Consider the following 19,831-nt stretch of genomic DNA (forward strand, 5'->3'; position numbering starts at 1 on the left):
TGCCGAGCAGCACAACAAAGCACAGCAGTTCGGCGGTTAACACGGCACCACCGGCCAGAGTAAATGGAACCTCACGTCGTCCGAGCGTTGGAAAAATGGAGGGGTTTTTCCTGCTCGTCCTCAGCTGTCTCGGTGTCTCTCGAGTCACAGCTGGTAAGTTTATGTTCATGTGGAATTAAAGGGATGTTTCCATGATTTCTAGCGCAGCAGCTCACAACCTGTCCTTTCAGGGTGACAGCCTATTTTACTGCCTAATTACACGAACCATAGGGGTTGCAGAGGCATAGGGGGTAAAATCCTACTGTTCTGCTTGGAGCTCTGTTGTACAGGTTTTACCCGGTATTGCTGTGAGACGTTGCGTAGTCTTTTGTAGAAAGGCTGGCGGTGTTTTCAGGCTGATAGAGGCATTTCCGTCTAGTCGCCTAACAAAACAAATATGAGACCAATACAAATCATGGTCTGATCAATTAATATGTGAGAAATCTACACAAAATCACAGCCACTTATGTATGGATTGATTGAGATTGCTGGAGCTAAACTGACCTAGAAGCAATGTTATTGTTTGTCTCTTAAAGCAAAGCTCTGTGTGTCTGTGTTTGAACCAAGCTGACCTTTCCATTTAATTTCAGGGAAGTAGAAAATGCTAACCGCACACACACACACACACACACACACACACACACACACACACACAGGTAAAACGTCATTCTTAATCTGTCATTTCCAAGCTCAGTGTTGACCTGAGCTGTTTATGAACATTGTGCATCAATGGGAAAAGTAGAACATTGCATGAGCATTTGATGTCTATTGATTTTATCCAGTCCATAACCAGATAGCAATGAACAGTGGCCATGAGAAACGCATGACTGGCTTGCTGAGGGATGACAGTGGTGCTCTCAGATATAGATCCATGGAAATGACGTGTGTGCTGGGACTATAAGTGTGTGTCAGTGCTGACATCCAACATGTACTGTACTGTATGTGCGCATTTATTAAACATGCTTTTGAAAGACCACAGTATACACACACACACACAGACACACACACACACACACACACACACACACATACTTGTATTACTTCTATCTTTGTGAGGACACTCACTGACATAATGCATTCCCTAGCCCCTTGCCCTAACCTTAACCATCAGAACTAAATGCCTAACCACAACCCATACCTTAACCTAACCCTAAAGCCAAAAAAGTCAAAAACCTGTTTCAGAAAGTGATGACCAGCCAAAATGTCCCTTACTCTGTCGATAACCAAATATTATTTGTGAAACCAGAGGAAGACCAAGTTACCACAATATGAGTGGGTTAACAGATTCCGGTCCCCACAATGTAAGTAACACATGCACACACAGTTTGACCACTCACTGGGATGGGGTGCCACACTTCACTCCCAACACACTCCTGCCATAAAAAAATGCACCTCTGGTTCGCTCGGCATCCTCCCAGTCCTTAACCTTTGCATTTGTGACAAATCACTGTGTTTCTCTTTTGCACACACACATTTACCTTCATACACTTTACTGACACACACAATTTGCTTGCACACTCTCTTGCTTTTGTGTGATTTAGCCTCTCTTTTACAAAAGTAGACTATTCTATATGTATACTGCAAAAAGGCTATATCACAGTGTGGTTTAGATACTGAATTTTGGCACTTACATCACTGTATTTTGGTTGTTTGACCTCCAATATACTAAGTAGGACAATGAGAAGAATATGCTGTACATGATTTGTAAGAAAAACAAAATACAAGGCGCTTTGTCTTTTTAAGGTATGGAAACATTTTTTTTTACACTTTTAGTTTGGTTTTTACACTTCATTGTTGGTTTATACCTCATTATAACACTGCTTTGTAACATGAATTTTTGTCTCCCAGTTTATCTTAACTCTGCTCCTCCTCTTATGAAACACTCATAACTGATAAATAAATACTTACAATATACGATTACACCAAAGAAAAGCATTACACTGTGTTATGAAGCATTCACTGTTTATACACATGCACAAAACATTCAGTGGGAGAGTATTACTGTAATCAGCTATTTTTATTATATAACTAAGTATTTATTATCTGTTTATGCACCAGTTATGGCTGCTACATTACAGCTGTTACAGCTGGACACAAACATGTACAAATACATGTAAAATATCCTTGTATTTGTTTATAATTAAAAGCCTTTAATTGTTTATACAATGTTCATGAATGCTAATATATATAATGAGATTAAAATAAACTAATATCTTGTTTTTAAACATTAAGTGCAGTAATACAAGGACAAAAGTTGGATGTAAAGTAAAAAACAAGACAGTGTCAAATGTGAAACTTAATCACATGTGTTTAGTCACTGTTCTGAAAATAATATCGAACCACAACCTTTAAAGAGTAACTTAACGATCCCAAACAGTCTTGTTCTTGCTGACCTCTGGGGCTGCAGTGGTGTACAGGTTTACTCTGGTACCCTGGGTTTAACCACACCCACATCTGATGCTGCCTTTTTAGGAGCTGTGAGCAGCAGACTTGCATGTGACTGTATTACTTTTGGATTCACAATTGAACTTGATTTACGTTTTGTCTCCCAGTTTATTTTAAGACTTAGACACCTGTGCTGGGAAAACCAGGTCGAATCAATGCTGAGGCAGAAAGGTGGACTGGCAGGAGTGTGTGGGTGCCTGCCACAACACCTACGCTCTGATGATGATGCCTTTATTCTGTCTGTTTGTAGTGACTCATAAACAATCAGTTAATCCTGGGAAAGGAAAGGTAATGTTTACATTGAAAATGTAAATCACCTTTAACACATTTGTGTAAGTCAACCCAGAAGTACTTGCAGGTAGTGTTCCCTGGCCTCTGCAGTTCTGAGTTTGGAGATAAAAACAAAGCCAGAAATGAATCAATTAACAAAATGAACAGTGATGCAAGAGGGGAAGAGACTCCTGTTCTCTTTGTTTCACAGATATTTATAAAATGAGCCTCCACTGTGACAGCCAACGTTTGTGGAAGCCACACATCTTCTTCTCTCTGACAAAATCAAATTCTCATCAAACAAGATATCTGCATGTGAGCAGACATGCAGTGCAAAAAAGACAAAATCAAAATTCAAGTTTCATAAGATTTCCTGTGCCATTTGCTCTCTGTCTCAAGCACACATTACTTGTTTATACACATCATGCTGCATTATTCAGAGACAAACAGCCATAGCGCTCTGATGTTATTGCTTCCAGACAGCAGTTTTGTCACATGCATGAAATTAGATGTGATCATCAGTGAAAGCATCATCAGTGTGGGAGGATGAACAGACACTGTGCAGGGCTCATGCTCGTGGTCCAGAAATAATTATGTCGTTAGCTTTATCAGGTACATTATAAACACTAGCAAGTGTCTTGTGGTGCATTTTCAGTCCTCTAAGTGCTGCTCTGATTTTATTCCAATGTGTGTCCTTTAGACCTGCTGGGTATCTGGAGCAGGCTCCTGAGTAGAGGGCTAAATCATCTGAATAGGCACTTTAACAGGGCACAGAAGGGATGGGAGGTGTGTGTCTGTGTGTCTGTGTGTGTGTGTGTAAGAGTCGCAGGGGATGCATAATTGTGTGTGCATGTGATTATCTGTTCATTAGTTCTCCTCTAGTCAATTGTGTGAGCACAATTAGCTGGTTGTAATTATTGGCTGTTTGTAATCTTGTTGCTGTTTGGAAGTTTTGTGCGTCTGCTGCACTTTTTTTCATGAGCATATTACAGGATACCACATTGTCACTGTTCTTGCAAATATGTTGCATCAGATCTGGGGTGTTGACAGGGAAATTACTTTTTAAATCACCCTAGGCTGTAAAATACACAAGAAAATAAGACTCATTTTCCACATTTCTCAAATCACACAGCTCATATATTCTGTTTATCCTTCTAAGTTCTCAACTGAACAAGTAAAGGTCTGTGGCTTCTTGATAAGCGAGATGGAGCGTACTGTATAATACAGGACCGTACTTTAAATACAGTATGCAGGCTTACTAAATTTGTTTTCTTCACACTTAAATAAAAGCCTATATTTGTATGCTAATGCATTTATATTTTCTTTTGGCTGTGCACACACTGGTATTTTGGTGTGCAGGTGTGTGTGTCTGTGTGTAAATACCACAAAACTAATTTATTAGCTTGGCTCGACAAACTCAGTGTATTTCTGGATACAGAACTGTACTGTACTGTTGTTACTAAGTCAGTACTGCCCAGATAATCTTCCATAATGTTTCTCATACCTTTTCACCTTTTTAATCATATTTAATGATACCTGACAAGCTGGAATCAGATGACAAGCCATTTTCAAAAAGTCCTTTCACAGTCCTGTTATGTAAGTCTCAGTATTGCTGAGTGTTTGTCTTGTCACACTGCTGCTGCTGCTGCTGCTCTTTCCTCTGGCACCTCGTCACCCTCTTCTTCATTTGAAAAGGCCTCTTTTTGAGTTGTTCTTCGAGAGCCTGCCAGCGCTTAGCGAAACACAGATGAATAGAGCGATGGCCTTGTATTTCATAGTGAGAACTCCTATGTGCTAAAGATTCCAGATCTGGTGGCAACGGTAGGATTAAGACCAAAGAGCAAGAACTAGAACCACAAAAGTAATAATAATTACTGTAATTTCAGTTTATCTGCCGCCCAAAATTTTAAAGCTCTAGCTAACTTTGACCCTCAAACTGTCAACCAATCGTGACCCCTCCTCCTCTTCCTCTGCTCCTCCGTGCCCCTCCTGCCCTGTCTGTAAAACTACATCATGCAGTATGTTGTTAATACAGCCAGGCAGCTCAGCAGTAATATTAACACGCCCATAGAGCACATGGTTTTCATACAAAGGAATGTTTTTTTCCCCAGTAACATTGTTATGGTACAAATTACAGTTACTAATTACAGTACTAATGTTCCAGCCTCTATCGCATTACATTCAGTGTTACCTACTTGACACACATAACATTACAAGGTAATCCTGACCGAGTTACAGTGGGTACGGAAAGTATTCAGACCCCCTTAAATTTTTCACTCTTTGTTATATTGCAGCCATATGCTAAAATCATTTAAGTTCATTTTTTTCCTCATTAATGTACACACAGCACCCCATATTGACAGAAAAACACAGAATTTGACATTTTTGCAGATTTATTAAAAAAGAAAAACTGAAATATCACATGGTCATAAGTATTCAGACCCTTTGCTCAGTATTTAGTAGAAGCACCCTTTTGAGCTAATACAGCCATGAGTCTTTTTGGGAATGATGCAACAAGTTTTTCACACCTGCATTTGGGGATACTCTGCCATTCCTCCTTGCAGATCCTCTCCAGTGCTGTCAGGTTGGATGGTAAACGTTGGTCGTCATGTTTAACATGTCATTTTGCTTCAGTGGCATTTTGGTCTGTTTCACCCAGATAGATGAGTCGGTGTGAAAATGTGGGAAAGATGGTCAAAAATGTGATTTAATGTGCTTCTCTTAAAAGCAGTTGTAGGTTTGGTGGTTGAATAAAAATGGGAAGGAGAAAGCTGTGTGACCACACAAAGCAGTTTTGAGTTTTGAGATTCAGTAAATTTGCCACTTCCCCTTTTTTTAACTGTCTTCTTTTTTATGTGGTGTCAAATCTGTGAAAAAGAAAACATTTGTTTGTACATGACCCGGTTGTACTTTTCCTCAGATGCCTGGTAATATCTAACATCTTCAGAATGAATCTAAATGGTAAATCATAATAATGTGGTTTATGATGACATATGAGTGCACTTTTCAAAGTACTCTACATCAGGATATTTCATTCTGACTGACAAGATGTACTTAACATGTACTTACCAAACAAACAAAAACACTATCTTTATAATAATGACCCTCATCAGTCAAATTAAATATTCTTCATATTTTATATTAGAAAACCAGACAGGAAAATGTTGTTTTTACTGCGCCAACCAAACCAGTGCTTTCAGATGAAGACTTTTAAAGTGTAGGTGAAAACTAAAAATCGACAGTATGAATCTTTCATCACAGGAACTCACAGGAATTGCACATTAAATAGTTTATTATTGAAAGAAAAGTGGATGAATAAATCAATTATAAAACAAACACAAGTGAGAATACATGGAGGACTGCAGACTTAATCTAAACGATATCCGGGACTCACCGCTCAGCAGGGAGGGATTTCATTCATGAAGTGCTGGAGGAAGAAATGGGAGGATGAGGGTCTGAATACTTATGACCATGTGATATTTCAGTTTTTCTTTTTTAATAAATCTGCCAAAATGTCAAATTCTGTGTTTTTCTGTCAATATGGGGTGCTGTGTGTACATTAATGAGGAAAAAATGAACTTAAATGATTTTAGCATATGGCTGCAATATAACAAAGAGTGAAAAATTTAAGGGGGTCTGAATACTTTCCGTACCCACTGTATATGTGAAATGAGAAAAATTATATGTTAGGTTTTAATAGTTGAACAAACTCTTCACTTTTCTAGTTGTGTTGATGGCCTAAATTTTAACAGCACCTCAGTAAAATGCTACATGTACTTCTGTGTCATGTCCCACATAAGAAAACCTTGTGACCTGGACCAAAACTGAGTAAAAATGATCAAACTGAGCAAAATGACTTCATTTGCTAATCCAGGGAAACACACTGGTTTCCACTAACTGGACAACAAAACACTAACTGGACAGTCAGATAGAAATGACTCCAAATTACAACCAGAATAATTCAATACAAAGGTACCAAATTGAAATGTTAATGTTAGCTTGCTATTGATGGTGACATATACACTTTAGAAAGCTACAGTACTTTTGCAACCAGAAGGAAGAAAGCTACATCTGTGTCAAATTTTAGTCCTTTGGATGCTTTTTAAAGACTCCATCTGTGGCATTCCAAACAGATGTTAACCCTGGTTTTGTCTTGTTCTTTCTCGCACTCTTTGTGTGCTACGAAACACGGCCTCTTGGGTCTACCAGGTCCACTCCCATCCCGGGTTGTACCTACACAGGGAACCTCCACAGTCCGTCTTTGAAATGAACCATACTGGTTTGAAAAACACACCTTATAACCTCGGATCGGTGAGGGTGTGGAAAAGGTGTGGTGTGGATTTTAACAACAAGGCCTGAAGATAGCAGAGTGGGGTGGGGGTAGTACAGGAGACAACACTTCTAGAAGATTTTTACTTGATTTATCTGAATTTGTGCTAAATCTTAGTCAATGCAGCTTTAATGTAATTTCACTTTTTTAGTGATGGCAGCTGGCGTGTATATTTTACACAGAACTGAATGGAACAGGCATTAGATGACAGATTTGTACCAATCATCTGGACACTGGGTTTGTAGGAGAAATAGACCACAATGCCAAAAGGCTGACGTGGTAGCTTTCTGACGCAGTCAGTCATCTAGCCAATATCACGTCTGAATGTGTGCAGGTGGAGGAGGGACTCATGGACATAAAGGTGTTTGTGGGGGTTTCTGCGTCACAGGCACAAATGAGTTTTCTGGAGTTTTTCAGGTCTCGAGGCCTCATTTATCAATGCATGCATGGAACAAGTTCTAAATCTTCAAGAAGCTAAGGATATGAGCCAAAAAAGCAGCTATTTATCAAGTATGATTACTTCCACCTTCACGCAGTGAAAAATGCTAGGATACAGTCAACACCACTATAACACCAGCAACAGCAACAATCCCTTCGAAACTTTATTGCAGACAGGCAACAAAGAAAACACTGGTACAGCTGCTACTGTATCTCACACTGTGTACTACAGTGTTTCCACTGTTTCTACAATTAATTTAATATATATTAATGAGGTTACAGCTAGAGAGATGTGGTGTGTATGATTAGTGACAGTCTCTCTACAATACAGAGGCTGTTATGGCTGAAGTGTTGTTGTGCCTGTTCCCTGCTAACACACCTTTACTTTCTTAATATCTTGTTGCTGATAGAGCAGTGTAGCTCACAGTAAGTGTTAATGAGGTTCAGCTAGTTTGCCATTTTCACAAGAGGCTGTTCAAAGCTGAATAAATAGTGATACAATATGGGGAGAGGTTAAAATGTTTCATTGATTATTATAGAATTGCAGTTCACAAAAATAGACACAGGAGATTCTGCACATTAAAAATTAGGCTTTATTTCATTTTTTACTGATCAGTTTAAGTATACAAGAAAATTCAAAATGAATGCTGCTGGAATATAGTAGTACAATATTAATGCAGAATAGTTACAAGTAAATGTCATTAACAGACCCTTTGTATTTTAGATGAAGTCAAAGCAAAAATGAGGCATTTCACTCTGAAATGTGAACCTTCTGGAATGACAGATTACAATATACTGATTTTGTTGCTCGGTTCCGGTGTGTGTCATATGCGCATGTTTTCAAGCAGAAGACAATCTGATAGATTGGATTCTTTGCATAGAACTGAGCGTTTGCATTGCATCCTCTCAGAGGTTACCTTCACTACTTCACCAACACACATGTTTTGTTTGTTTGTTTGTTTGCCAATCAGTGTTGTGACAGGGGCTGTAAGTCTGGTATTGGGGGGGCCCTAAATCCTCAGTCAGGGGTCAGTAGTCAGCCACACGGCATGTTAGTCATACAAATGAATGCATGCAAAAGGGAAAGTGCTACAGTAACATTAGAGCCATAAGAGAGATGGCAAATCCACAGAGAGACAGAGAGAGTGGTTATGGCAACAGGAAAAAGCAATACATGGTAGAATCAAAGAGTATTATTCACATTCTCCCCCTCCAACTGCCTGTGACACCAACCCCACAGGCAGAAACAGGCACTACTTTACCAACTGTGTCTGAGTCCTCAGGAGGGCTGCCTGGAAGAAACCCATGAAGAGAATCACTGTATGTGTGAAGTGAAAGACAGAGAAAAGAGGCAAGTGTATTATCAAGTGATGGTATCATATTCATAACCCTACATTGCACTGTGAGCTCCTTTAGCATTATCAGCCCCATCCATTACTGCTGTTTTCCTGCCTGGGGCAGCAGGGGCCTTGGTCGCTCCTGATCTGAGAGTAGGTTTCATTAGCAGAGGGCTTGTCAGATAATCAGCGTTACCTTTTTGAATTAGCTGGCTTGCATTCACTTAGTGCACACTGCTGCACTGATGTTTACACCCTGCCTTTTGGCATTTAATTACAGAAAGGTGTGCATGGGTGTCTGGTATTACTCACACTCACACAGGATGTAATCTGTTCACACACTTACAGTATGGGGATTTGTCCTCCCTCGTGATGACCAGATGCTGGTTACCACCAGGGGCATCACTGAATTTTAAAGTGATGACTTGAGTTAAGCTTAGGATTAGCCAATAGTGGTTATGGTTAGGGTTAGGGCAGGCCTCCAGGAAATGTAAGTCTGTATAGTCCCACAGTGGATGAAAATAAATGTGTGTGTGTCTGTCTGATGGAAAGAGAGGGAGAAAGATGTTGTTTTGAAGTATGCGGAGTTCCTTGTTGTTCTTGTGGCCATCAGAGTTGGAAAATTCAGGCTATGTTTGACATGCACACATGAAGAAAACATGCCCATACACACACACAAATCATTGCTCTGTGGCTGTAAACAAGAGACATCCTAAATTAATTAAGAATGAACATCTATGAGCAATATGCCAGCCTAAAAACTAGTCTTCCTTTATAAACTGCACATCTGCCTGCACAGTAAAGCAGTGTGTGTGTGTAATGTCAGGCTAATCAATCGTAGAATAGTGCATGAGTCACAGCCAGGCTACCATCTCTCCTTTTCACCCACCAACTCCTCTCTGCACCCAAACTCCCACTGAAGTGCAGAGAGCTTTGCACACCGGGCTATGTAGGACCTGCCAAAAAGCCCTGGTGTAGTAGCAGCACAGAAATACAGCGAGGAGCATCGGAGAGACAGAGATGAAAAGAAAGACAGACAAAACCAAACAAATGGTGTGCGTGTGTGTGTCTGGAGGTGTAGCACCAGTGTATATTACAGTCTGAAAAATAGGCATTGAAAGCAAAAGTGAAGAGAGAAATAACTACAGGAAACGTATGAGGTGGATTTCCTCTGACAAGTAGGTGGTGGATATAAATCCAAACGTCATGGCGGTTGTATGAAACAAATAGCAGGAGAAATAAAAGGAAGACAGGAGTACATAGATCCATAGAGAAGATCCCTCTTGTGGTTTACATATGGGAAAGTGTTAGAGTGGCTGTGAAGCAGTAGGCAGTCTCTAATGAAAAAGGCATTATGGGCGATCAATTAAAAAACAGTGCTACAGTGTGACTCTAATTAGAGGGCACTTTTGAATTATACACCAGATGCTTCTGAATAAAACACATAAAGACCTCATGTTCACACAGTGAGCCTCCTAACTTCTGTAGATGTGTGTTTGTGTAGCCACACGGATGAGTGCCAAGGTCTTGTCTGACACATGCAAGGGCAAACTCCAGATCAGCACAAAATTCTGATGGCTCTATCATGGCACATTAACTATGAATTGGGGGGGGCTGTATGTATGCTGACCCACAAGAGTACAGGGTTCAACCGCTGCTTGCACAGCTCTGCTACTCCATAATACGTTAGCACGGTTAGCTCGGTTAATTCCCCCCTGTGCAGTCGTTAGCACTGGCGTGAGACATCACCGTGTTAAACAACATGTGCTTATTTACAGCTCCTAGTCCCCCCGTGGGCTCTCACTTTCTAGCCGTTATATGGTTGCGGCATAAGTTCTTTCCCTTTCTAAAGTGTTCCCTCAAATGCACACTGCTTTGATAGTCTCTCCCTTCTATTCCATTTTCCATATAAAGTGACTGTTTACTTATTATTAGCCAGCAAATAAGCTAAAGTGGTTGAGATTGATAAGCATGAATTAGTAGCAGCCCGGTGATCCACAAAGTGATTCTAAGAAGAGAACAAGAAGCAACAAACACCCTTGGCCTGTGCTTGCCTCTAAAATTCGAGGTAACAGTGGAATATGATGCAGCTTAAAGGCAGTTCTCATGTTAGCTCACAAGCCAACAGACTCACTCATTAGCATCCTGGAGAGCAGAGCCAGCCCAGGGGCCTGACTCGGAGGAATGCATTGCTAAGGATTGCAGAGCTGTAATACGGAGGAACAAATCAGTGATATCTTCCCACAGGGATGAATGAGAGCTGAAACTCCACCCTGCTTGCTTTCATGATCTCTCAGTGTCAAAGCTCTTGCTGTCTGTTCAGGTGTCAGCTGACTGGGGTTACAAGTTTGAACATTCAGAAGTGTACTTGTATCTACAGTGAATGCAAAATCTAACTGTGCTTTTTTCAAAGCAAATATTTTGTCTTAGAAAAGCAGGTGTTACTAATAACATTAACTGTGCCTCTATTAAGTGTCCCAGTGTGAACAGTGAGCCAGAGGGCACAGTACCAGGGTCGGAAAGTGAAGCAACGACAGCAAATTCAGCAAAACATTAGTTTTCAGAATGTCAAAAGAACAGTCATTAGAGACTGACAGGGTTCAGGAACCAGCACTGCTGAGTGTGTGTCTGTGTGTGTGTATTCACAACATCTGTTCTGAAACAGCGACTTAGCTTCCTCTGCTTGACTGTATGGAGTTTCACATACACACAGACACCCTCCCCAAGTGAGGTCTTTAATGAGCAAGGACATTAAGGAGCTGTCACCCTTCACACTGCTCAGCATGGGACAGACAACTAGCTGTCACTCTGATCATCACTGGGCAAACAAAGGCACACAAGCACCAGGGACTTCGGTTATGGCTCAAAGTCACCCCCATGTCTCAGCATGAGGCGCATTGTGTGTCACAGCGATGAGAGGGAGATTATGAAGATATCTGTTCAGTGATTTATTAACACTGACTCTCATGTAATGTGGCTATTTATGGCCCGCGGTCACGGTCAACGTCCGCTCTCATTGTCCCTCAGTGTAATGCAGTCATTCAGGGGAGGGGAGATGGGCGAATATTGGCAAAACTTGACTGGAAGCAGTGGTATATGAGGACTTTCAAAGAGATGCTTTGTTTTGCAGAGTGCTAAGGAAAACCTACAAGGGCATTTGAAGAAACTCTGTTCCCCACCTCTCCACTAATCCTGCGGTTTGGAGATGACCCTCTCTACCTCCTGAGCCACAGCCCTTTACTCGTTATGAGGAGTTGTCTTCTATAGTACTGTAGGAGCTTTGTCAAGTCTGAGAAGTGATACCACAGTGATGTGATCATTAAAAGCAGCTGGACCGACCACAAGATTTTATGGTAGCAGATATCATTTATGAATTCAAAACCTGAACCATTATTAAAGGATAGGGTCACAGTTTTCCATGCGACATCATGTTTACATCTCTTATTTTGTTGGACCAGAACTAAACATGTCTTTTTTTTTATTTTTTTTTTTACTTAGTACCGACCTAATGCTTAATCAACATAATCATCAGGATATCTGAACCAGTCTTGACCATTATTTCTATGCACTTATTTTAACCTGTCTCTCACAAGTATCCAAATTCTATCAAAGTGCAGTAGTAAAACACTGGAGTACCCCCTCTGAGATCTTCTTTTTAGGTATGGCTCTTTTTAAAGCTGTAAAGGAAGAAAGACTTTGAAGTACTAACCAGGAACTTTTAACCATGTGTAAACAAAGCAATGATTTGTGTCATAGTCACAATGTGTTGATGTGTTTCCTTAGGGACTTCAGGAGCTTAACGTTAGCTGTCACTGTGTTCTGAGAGCAGCAATAGTCCACGACAGAGAAACAAAGAGTGAGAGAGGACTTAAATAAGAGTTAATGAGTTTGATTTGTGAATTCTTCAGTCCCATCAGCTGCCTCGGGCTTCTCAGGAAATGGCAAACAAACAGCAGACAGTAAACAACAGCAAAGTCACTTCAAACATCAGAGTGCATCCCTGATGACCTACATCCAGGTCTACATCCTGTCATTTACTGTTAGTCAGGCCATTCATCAAAGCATCAGCAACAGGCTGAGTGCAAACATGACTGCACAGTGTGTCAGCGTGTACACATGTGCTGTGTACAGTAGCAGAAAATTGTCCTGTTTACCAGCTGTGTGATTTGTCTCCATTGAAGGGGAACTGAGTGTTAATCTATTTACTAACTTACTGAATGCATTTGGTTGGATGAATCAGATTTATTTCCCAATAAAGAGAGAAAAGCAGCATCACAGACAGTGGCCACTTCGCCATGTTGTAATTCATCTCTCTCATTTCTGTGTCGCATTACAAATACCAATCAATCCCAGAAGGCCACAGTGATTCATAAGAATTGATGCCTGCAACTTAAAGGTGTAACAGACTTTTCATAGTTCAGTATAATACAGGATACAGGCATTATACAGTAGATGAAATGAATGAATGAAAGTAAATTGATAGCAGTAAACAACACATTTGTAAGGAATTTGAATGAAAGTAAATTGATAGCAGTAAACAAAACAAAAAAAAACTATAGGAAGCCACCGCCTGTTTCACTCATTCTCTGTACCTGTCATGATAAACACATACTACTACAGAAAGTTCAACATTTTGGGAAACGTGCTTACAGAACGTTCACTACAAAGACACAGTCTCATACAGTATTTTTTATGGTATTTTATATGGTCATTAAGCAGATAGTTTAGCTTAGCATAAAGACAGGGAACGGAGGAAACAGCTAGCCTGGCTATGTCTGAAGGTACCAACATCTGGCTACCAGCACCTCCAAATCTCTCTACGAACATGTTATCTCTCATTTGTTTAATCTGTAAAAAGCCAGACTAATGTAAGGACAGACCTAGGCTAACAGATTCCCCCGTTTCCAGTCTTTATGCTAAGCTAAAGCTAATAGGTTGTCAGCTGCAGCCTCATAATGACTGCACAGAAATGAAAGTGGAATCAGTCTTCTCATCTAGCTCTCAGCTAGAACCTAAATAAGCACCTTTCACATTGTTAATGTTCAATAAGTTGCACAATACTGAAGAGGAAACTACTGCATTAATCATTGTTTTGTGCCACCATTGACAGGTGCAACATTAATTTCAGCATTATCAGGATGGTTTGACAGCACCCTGAACAGTACAGCATACATTTCATAAATAAAGTTCAAACTCAAGTGTAATGGCAGAAAGTGAATAGGATGCAAATATGCATCAGTTCTTGAACACCAGGGTTTTAAAATGTAACCACCCACAGTATGGTTTACAGTTAATTATAGCACAGAGTTGTAAGGAAATACATTTAGAGGTATATAAATATCTGCTGTTTTGAAAAGCAATCATTTTGTGCACAAGATATAATTTGTTTCTCTTTGTAGGCCACAAGCCCTAGCACCTTCAGATGATTTTATTGATAGACTGACTGCATGTCAACATTTACAGGCAGCTTTTAGTTTAGACATCTGACAGTTCACAGTTTTAATAAAATTTAAACAACCCCACAAGTTTGAAATACACAGATACCCCATGTACATTTACTTATTGTGTATATCCTATATATATTGTATACCTGGCACACATTATCATATATAAATTATATCTAAATATATATATCTATCTAAATAAATACAGTACATCTAAATGAAACACATTAGGTTTTATAACAGATTACATGTACTTAGATCCATGTTTAGTTCAACATTTCAACAATACTATCACATTTTTTTTATCACAGAATATCAACTCATAGTCATTATGCCTGTACTGCAACGCAATGATGTTATGATGCTAAACATTTTTGTCAATCATGACTGACACAGTTCACACTTCAGATGTATAAGAAAAGAAAATGTGCAAAAAAAAGTAGGGAAAAAACCCATTACACTCTAATTTGAAGCAAAGTGATGTGTTCTCCTTTGCTGCGGGCACTTTGATCATCTGATGTGCACACACACTGAGTGCAGCCATTAGATGTACGTATGTGTGTGTGTAGAGCAACATGTTATTTAGTAACAGTAATTACTGTAGACTCATATTTGACAGCAGCTGGGGCCACCAAAATACACGTGGACAAATACACACAGCCTCACACTTAATTATGTAATGAAACAAATCATTATTCTCATATCTTGTAGCCTGTGACCCCTATTAAACATGGAGCACGACACCTAACTGAAAACACACACATTTGTTGTACACACTGTCCAGTTTGGGATATCTTGCTGATATTGAATGTGTCCAAAATCAGCAATGCATATTTTATTTTATTAGAATTGAATGGTACTTTTTTCATGCAGTACTTCACAAAATCTTTCAAAACACATTCCAGCAAGGAGTCAGCAAAAGAATTTCATGAGAATATACCACAGTGTTAAGATTAGGTTCAGCTATGAACCAGTTATAGGAGTCAGCGATGGAGAGTGATTAATGAAGCAATATTAGTGTTCAGTATTGAACAGCAGGACATTGTAAATCCTCACAACATATAAAAATAAAACTAAGGTTTGAAAGGCTGGTTTTGAAAAGGGGAGTTTATATTTAAAAGTAAAATGTCTGGGAGGTGCTTTGTACCATGATGGTTTCAGTTTACAAAACTGTAGCTTCTGAGTTTTACTAATGATTTGTACTTCTTGGATAATTTTCTATATGATACATTTGTGGTTGTACATTGCTTTTGTGATGAACAGAAAACAATTCATGTATACAAGAAGCTTCCCCATTTCATAACTGAGGGACATTTTGTAGTTTTACTGTACTATTTGAACCAGTGAGAGCAGCACGAGCTTTATCACTGTCTATGTTAATATGAGAACATACTGAGCTTAGTTCATCATCATCAACTTTATTGCTGAATGTTGCTGAATGTCAGGGCTGTTTGTTTTCAATTTTTACACACAATATTTTATTGCAACAAAACAGCACTGTAACAAAACAAAACACTGGACATTAACAAAAGAGTGCAGGGGAATTTAACATGGTTTGTGTGTAAAGGTGTGTTGTGTGGGTATATGTGCAACTCTATATGGAGTCTGGTAATAAAATAAAAAGGAGAGAGGGGGAAGAAGAAAAGAAAAATAAAAAAAATAGATAAAAGTTAATCATTTAAAAAAGTAGAAGAAAAGAAAAAACTAAATAACAATAATCGATCAATGCCGAACCACCAGCACTGGAGCAAGATGAGAAAATGCCACCATTAGGGAACCCCAGAGCAGCCCAGCAGGTGAGGCTCCTACATACACGGTTAAACTGTTTCAGAAAACTGTTTCCAAATCATACTAGTTTTAATTTCCTGATTGGTGAGAGAGAGTTTGCCTCACGGACTGCACTGATCTTTCCACATCATAAACAGTGTCCACTGAAACCTGGGCAGTACTGCTGTAATGCAGAGGAGTTGTTTTGTGGTTTTGTACTATGTCATTGATTCCACCCTACACAATGGATTCAGCTGAGCCATTTATTCACACCACTGAGTTTGGCTTCCTGCCATGCCAATGGCCAACTGGTAGAAATACAACAGAGCTGAACTTCTCAACTGTGTTGCACCACAGAAGATAAAACAAGCTTTTGTTTCTTCCTCCGTCTGTTTGCAGATAGCTTGTCGCCTCCTGTCAATGTGACCATCAGAGCACTGAAAGCTAACTCTGCTGTGGTGACATGGGACATCCCCGAGGGAGACTTTGTCATTGGCTTTGCCATCACACAGCAGGTGAACAACACACACAGAGTAGAGACACCGCAGCATGCTGGATATAGGTATGCCAGTGTAACAGGGTGCATACAGTTGGATTTGCAAGTATAGCTGAAAAAAACTTAGAAAAAATCAACTGGTCTTCGACCTAGAAACCTATTCCAGTTGATTTTTTTCTAAGTTTGCTAAGTTTTTTTCAGCTTACTATGACCTGGATGACTGAGAATCTGCACAGACATTTGCAAGTATAAGCCACTCAAACACACACACAAATTACATTTTGTTGTGGTTAATCACTGGTTGTTTAGTGTCATGTCTAGTTTTCTTTACTGTGTTGTTGTGTGTCAGTGTGCATTATAGGTGTTATCACAGGATGCTGCATCCTGTCAGGCTGCCTGTCTGCTCTCTGACAACAGCAGACAGCTATGTGAAAGGGGGAAAGTGATATTATTGCTGCCATCACACATGCAGACACATTCCTCAGTTCACACCCACACTTTAATCGCATTACTTACATAGGACAATGTGCCATCTTGTGATTTTATGGATGAAAACACACAGACACACAGACAGACGCATTCACAAGATCTGGGAGTGACATGATTGAGGAAGACAGCTGGAGGGTCAGTGTGGGTCAGCTGCTGGCAGTGGCAGCAAGGTGTGTAGGCAGGGGAAACTGAAATGCAGTGGTATGATGGTTGAAGCGACAATATTATTTCCAAAAGGAGCAGGATTTCTGGGACACATTCAAACATAATCTTACCATAATGTCACCCAAGATGGCTTCCTGAGCAGCCCTAGTGCCAATAAATGACCAGCTGGATCCCTCCATTAGCTACTGTGGCTTCACGTTTAGCACACTTTTGTGATGGGGATTTAAATTTTAATGCATAAAACTGACATGTTTGTGAATCTACACTCATGGAAACATATTTTAGTACATTTTTGACAAATTATTAAAAGTCAAAAATTAAAATTTTTCATGTTATTCAGACCATTTCCTGTGACATTCATAATTCTGACCACCTCAACAGCTCTCCATCAATCAGGCTACTCAGAAGTCGCTGTGAGTAAAAGGTAGATAACTTGGGCACATGGCATTTAAAGAACTCAGCCTATGAGGGAAAAGGTGCTCTGGTCTGATGAGACATCAAGTGAACTCTCTGGGCAGAACCCCAAGCACTATCATCAAGCACTGCTCATGACCTGGCTAACACCAGGCCTACGGTGAAGCACGATAGAGGTAGCATCATGCTCTGGGGGCTTTTCAGGGACAGGGAGACTAGTCTGAAATGATGGAGGGATAAATTCAGAGATCCTTGAAGAAAACCTGCTCCAAAAAGCAGCAACCTGAGACATGACCAAAAGCCTACAACACTGGAGTGGCTTCAGAACAAGTCTCTGACTGGAGATACACTGCCCAGATGGAAAGAGCTTGTAGAGACCTAACCAAGAAGTCTGTAATTGCTAATAATGGGGCTTCTACAAAGTACTGGATTAAGGCTCTGAATACATTTGTAAATGAGAGGTTTCAATTTTTAATTTTTAGTATATTTACAAACAATTCCAAAAACATGTTTAAGCTTTGTTATAATAGGTCAATGAATATACAATATATTTATGGGCAAAAATGCTTATTTTATCTATTTAAAATTAAATCTACAAAACAATAAAGTGTGCAAAAATAGTTTCTGAAGTGACTATGCATAACCAGTCTTGTGTGATTCTAAAGTGTAACCTCTGAACGGTGGCTGTTGACCCTTTATCATTTTGACCACCTCCTCTTAGAGAGTCAGTGTACGCTGCTGTCAGAGAGCAGACAAGATAACATCTGCCTTCCTGCTGTAAATAACGTTCATCAGTCTCTCCTGTGTCTGTGTCATGCTCCAACAGAAGAAAGACGTGCGCATGCTGCGGTTCATCCAGGAAGTCAACACCACCACACGTTCTTGTGCATTATGGGACTTGGAGGAAGAGACAGACTACATTGTGCATGTCCAGTCCATCAGCATGTCTGGAATGAGCCCACTGAGCGAACCGTTGCGCTTTCGAACGCCGAAGGAGGCCGAGACTCAGGCCTCTAAGAGTAAAGGTTAGAGTGGCAGAAAAAACACACACACACACACACTGTATCAATACTGTATCAACATTTGCTCCAATGTTTCCATGCTTAATGGGGAAAAGCTGCCCATTTCCATTTCCTCACTCTGATTCTGTCTGTTTCAAGACAGTGAGTACAGCAGGAACTTGGCCTTTTGACAATATCTTGACTGATTTTTCTATAAAGACCAATAAAAATCAATAAACACACAAAGCGTGAAATGAAATTTCACAACAGAGTTCTCCTGAAGCTCACCCCCACTGACCGTAGCTCAGGGATAACACAGCCAAGGGGGGTGCATTGACGTGCCTCTCCGGGTCTCACCCTGCGTGCACCCAGCACCATTGCACATTAAACCAAAACAAGGAGAGGCATTTATCAGAGGCGGAGAGGAGGTAGTGAGGGGGGGGGGGGGAATCAATGTGTTTTTGGCTGAAGCCATGCTCCATTTATTCTTCCTCTCTTTTACACTCATCTCTCATGTGAGCAGCCACTATGCACCGATACTTCACAGGGTGCAGAGCCAGGAGTCTGAACTCAGTGGCGTGTTTCCTGGTAAAGATGTTGAATAAAAATGTAATCACTGCGTAGCACTGAAGATCTTTTCACTACAGAAATCAATAACTACGCAGGCTTTGGACAAACAAGCAATGGTTTTTGTAGGCGTCTTCCTTTTGTGTAAATATATGTTCTCTTTGAGGGTTTTCTCTTCTACTGAGGACAGCAGAAGCGAGAAATGCAGCATAAACACAGACACACACTGAGGCAAACAGAGATATATAGATATAGTGTAACTGAGAACAGCAATTGCATTTTTATGAGGAATAGTGACAATAGGAAAATGACTTTTATGCTGAGATGACAAGATTATAACACTCTCCTGAGAGTACGCTAAACATGAAGTTACCACCAGCAGCAGCTGCCTAAACTCAGCTCAGCATAAAGAATGGAAATGAGGGAAGCAGCTTGGCCATGATAACACATAGTGATAGCCAAGAAAAATGTATTTCCTAAAGCAAAAAACTGATGTTTTTACATCTCAGTTATGACAGATTTTCATATCTTTAGACAGGCTAGTTGTTGCCAGTCATTGTGCTAAGCTTAATTAGCTGGCGGTAGCTTCATATTGTGCATAAAGACATGAGAGTGGTACCAAACTTTCA

At 40.1% G+C, this 19,831-nt stretch overlaps 1 protein-coding gene across 4 annotated transcripts in view; it reads left to right on the forward strand.

Annotated features, from left to right (window-relative positions):
* The first annotated feature begins 6 nt into the window (after positions 1-6).
* Positions 7-19,831, forward strand: part of fndc5a (fibronectin type III domain containing 5a) — a 33,742-nt gene continuing 13,917 nt past the window's right edge. For 3 of the 4 annotated variants that reach the window (XR_002275579.1, XM_020608674.1, XM_020608675.1), the window contains exons 1-3: positions 9-153; positions 16,470-16,585; positions 18,461-18,659. Coding sequence is in view for 3 of the 4 variants with exons in the window: in XM_020608674.1 (XP_020464330.1) it covers positions 96-153; positions 16,470-16,585; positions 18,461-18,659 (373 nt within the window). In the remaining variant the exon portion in view is untranslated. Of the gene's footprint in view, positions 154-16,469; positions 16,586-18,460; positions 18,660-19,831 lie in introns of all 4 variants that reach the window. The other variant, XM_020608676.1, reaches the window with a different exon arrangement.

Source organism: Monopterus albus, unplaced genomic scaffold (assembly GCF_001952655.1).
Source record: "Monopterus albus unplaced genomic scaffold, M_albus_1.0 scaffold94.1, whole genome shotgun sequence".
Lineage (NCBI taxonomy): Eukaryota > Metazoa > Chordata > Actinopteri > Synbranchiformes > Synbranchidae > Monopterus > Monopterus albus.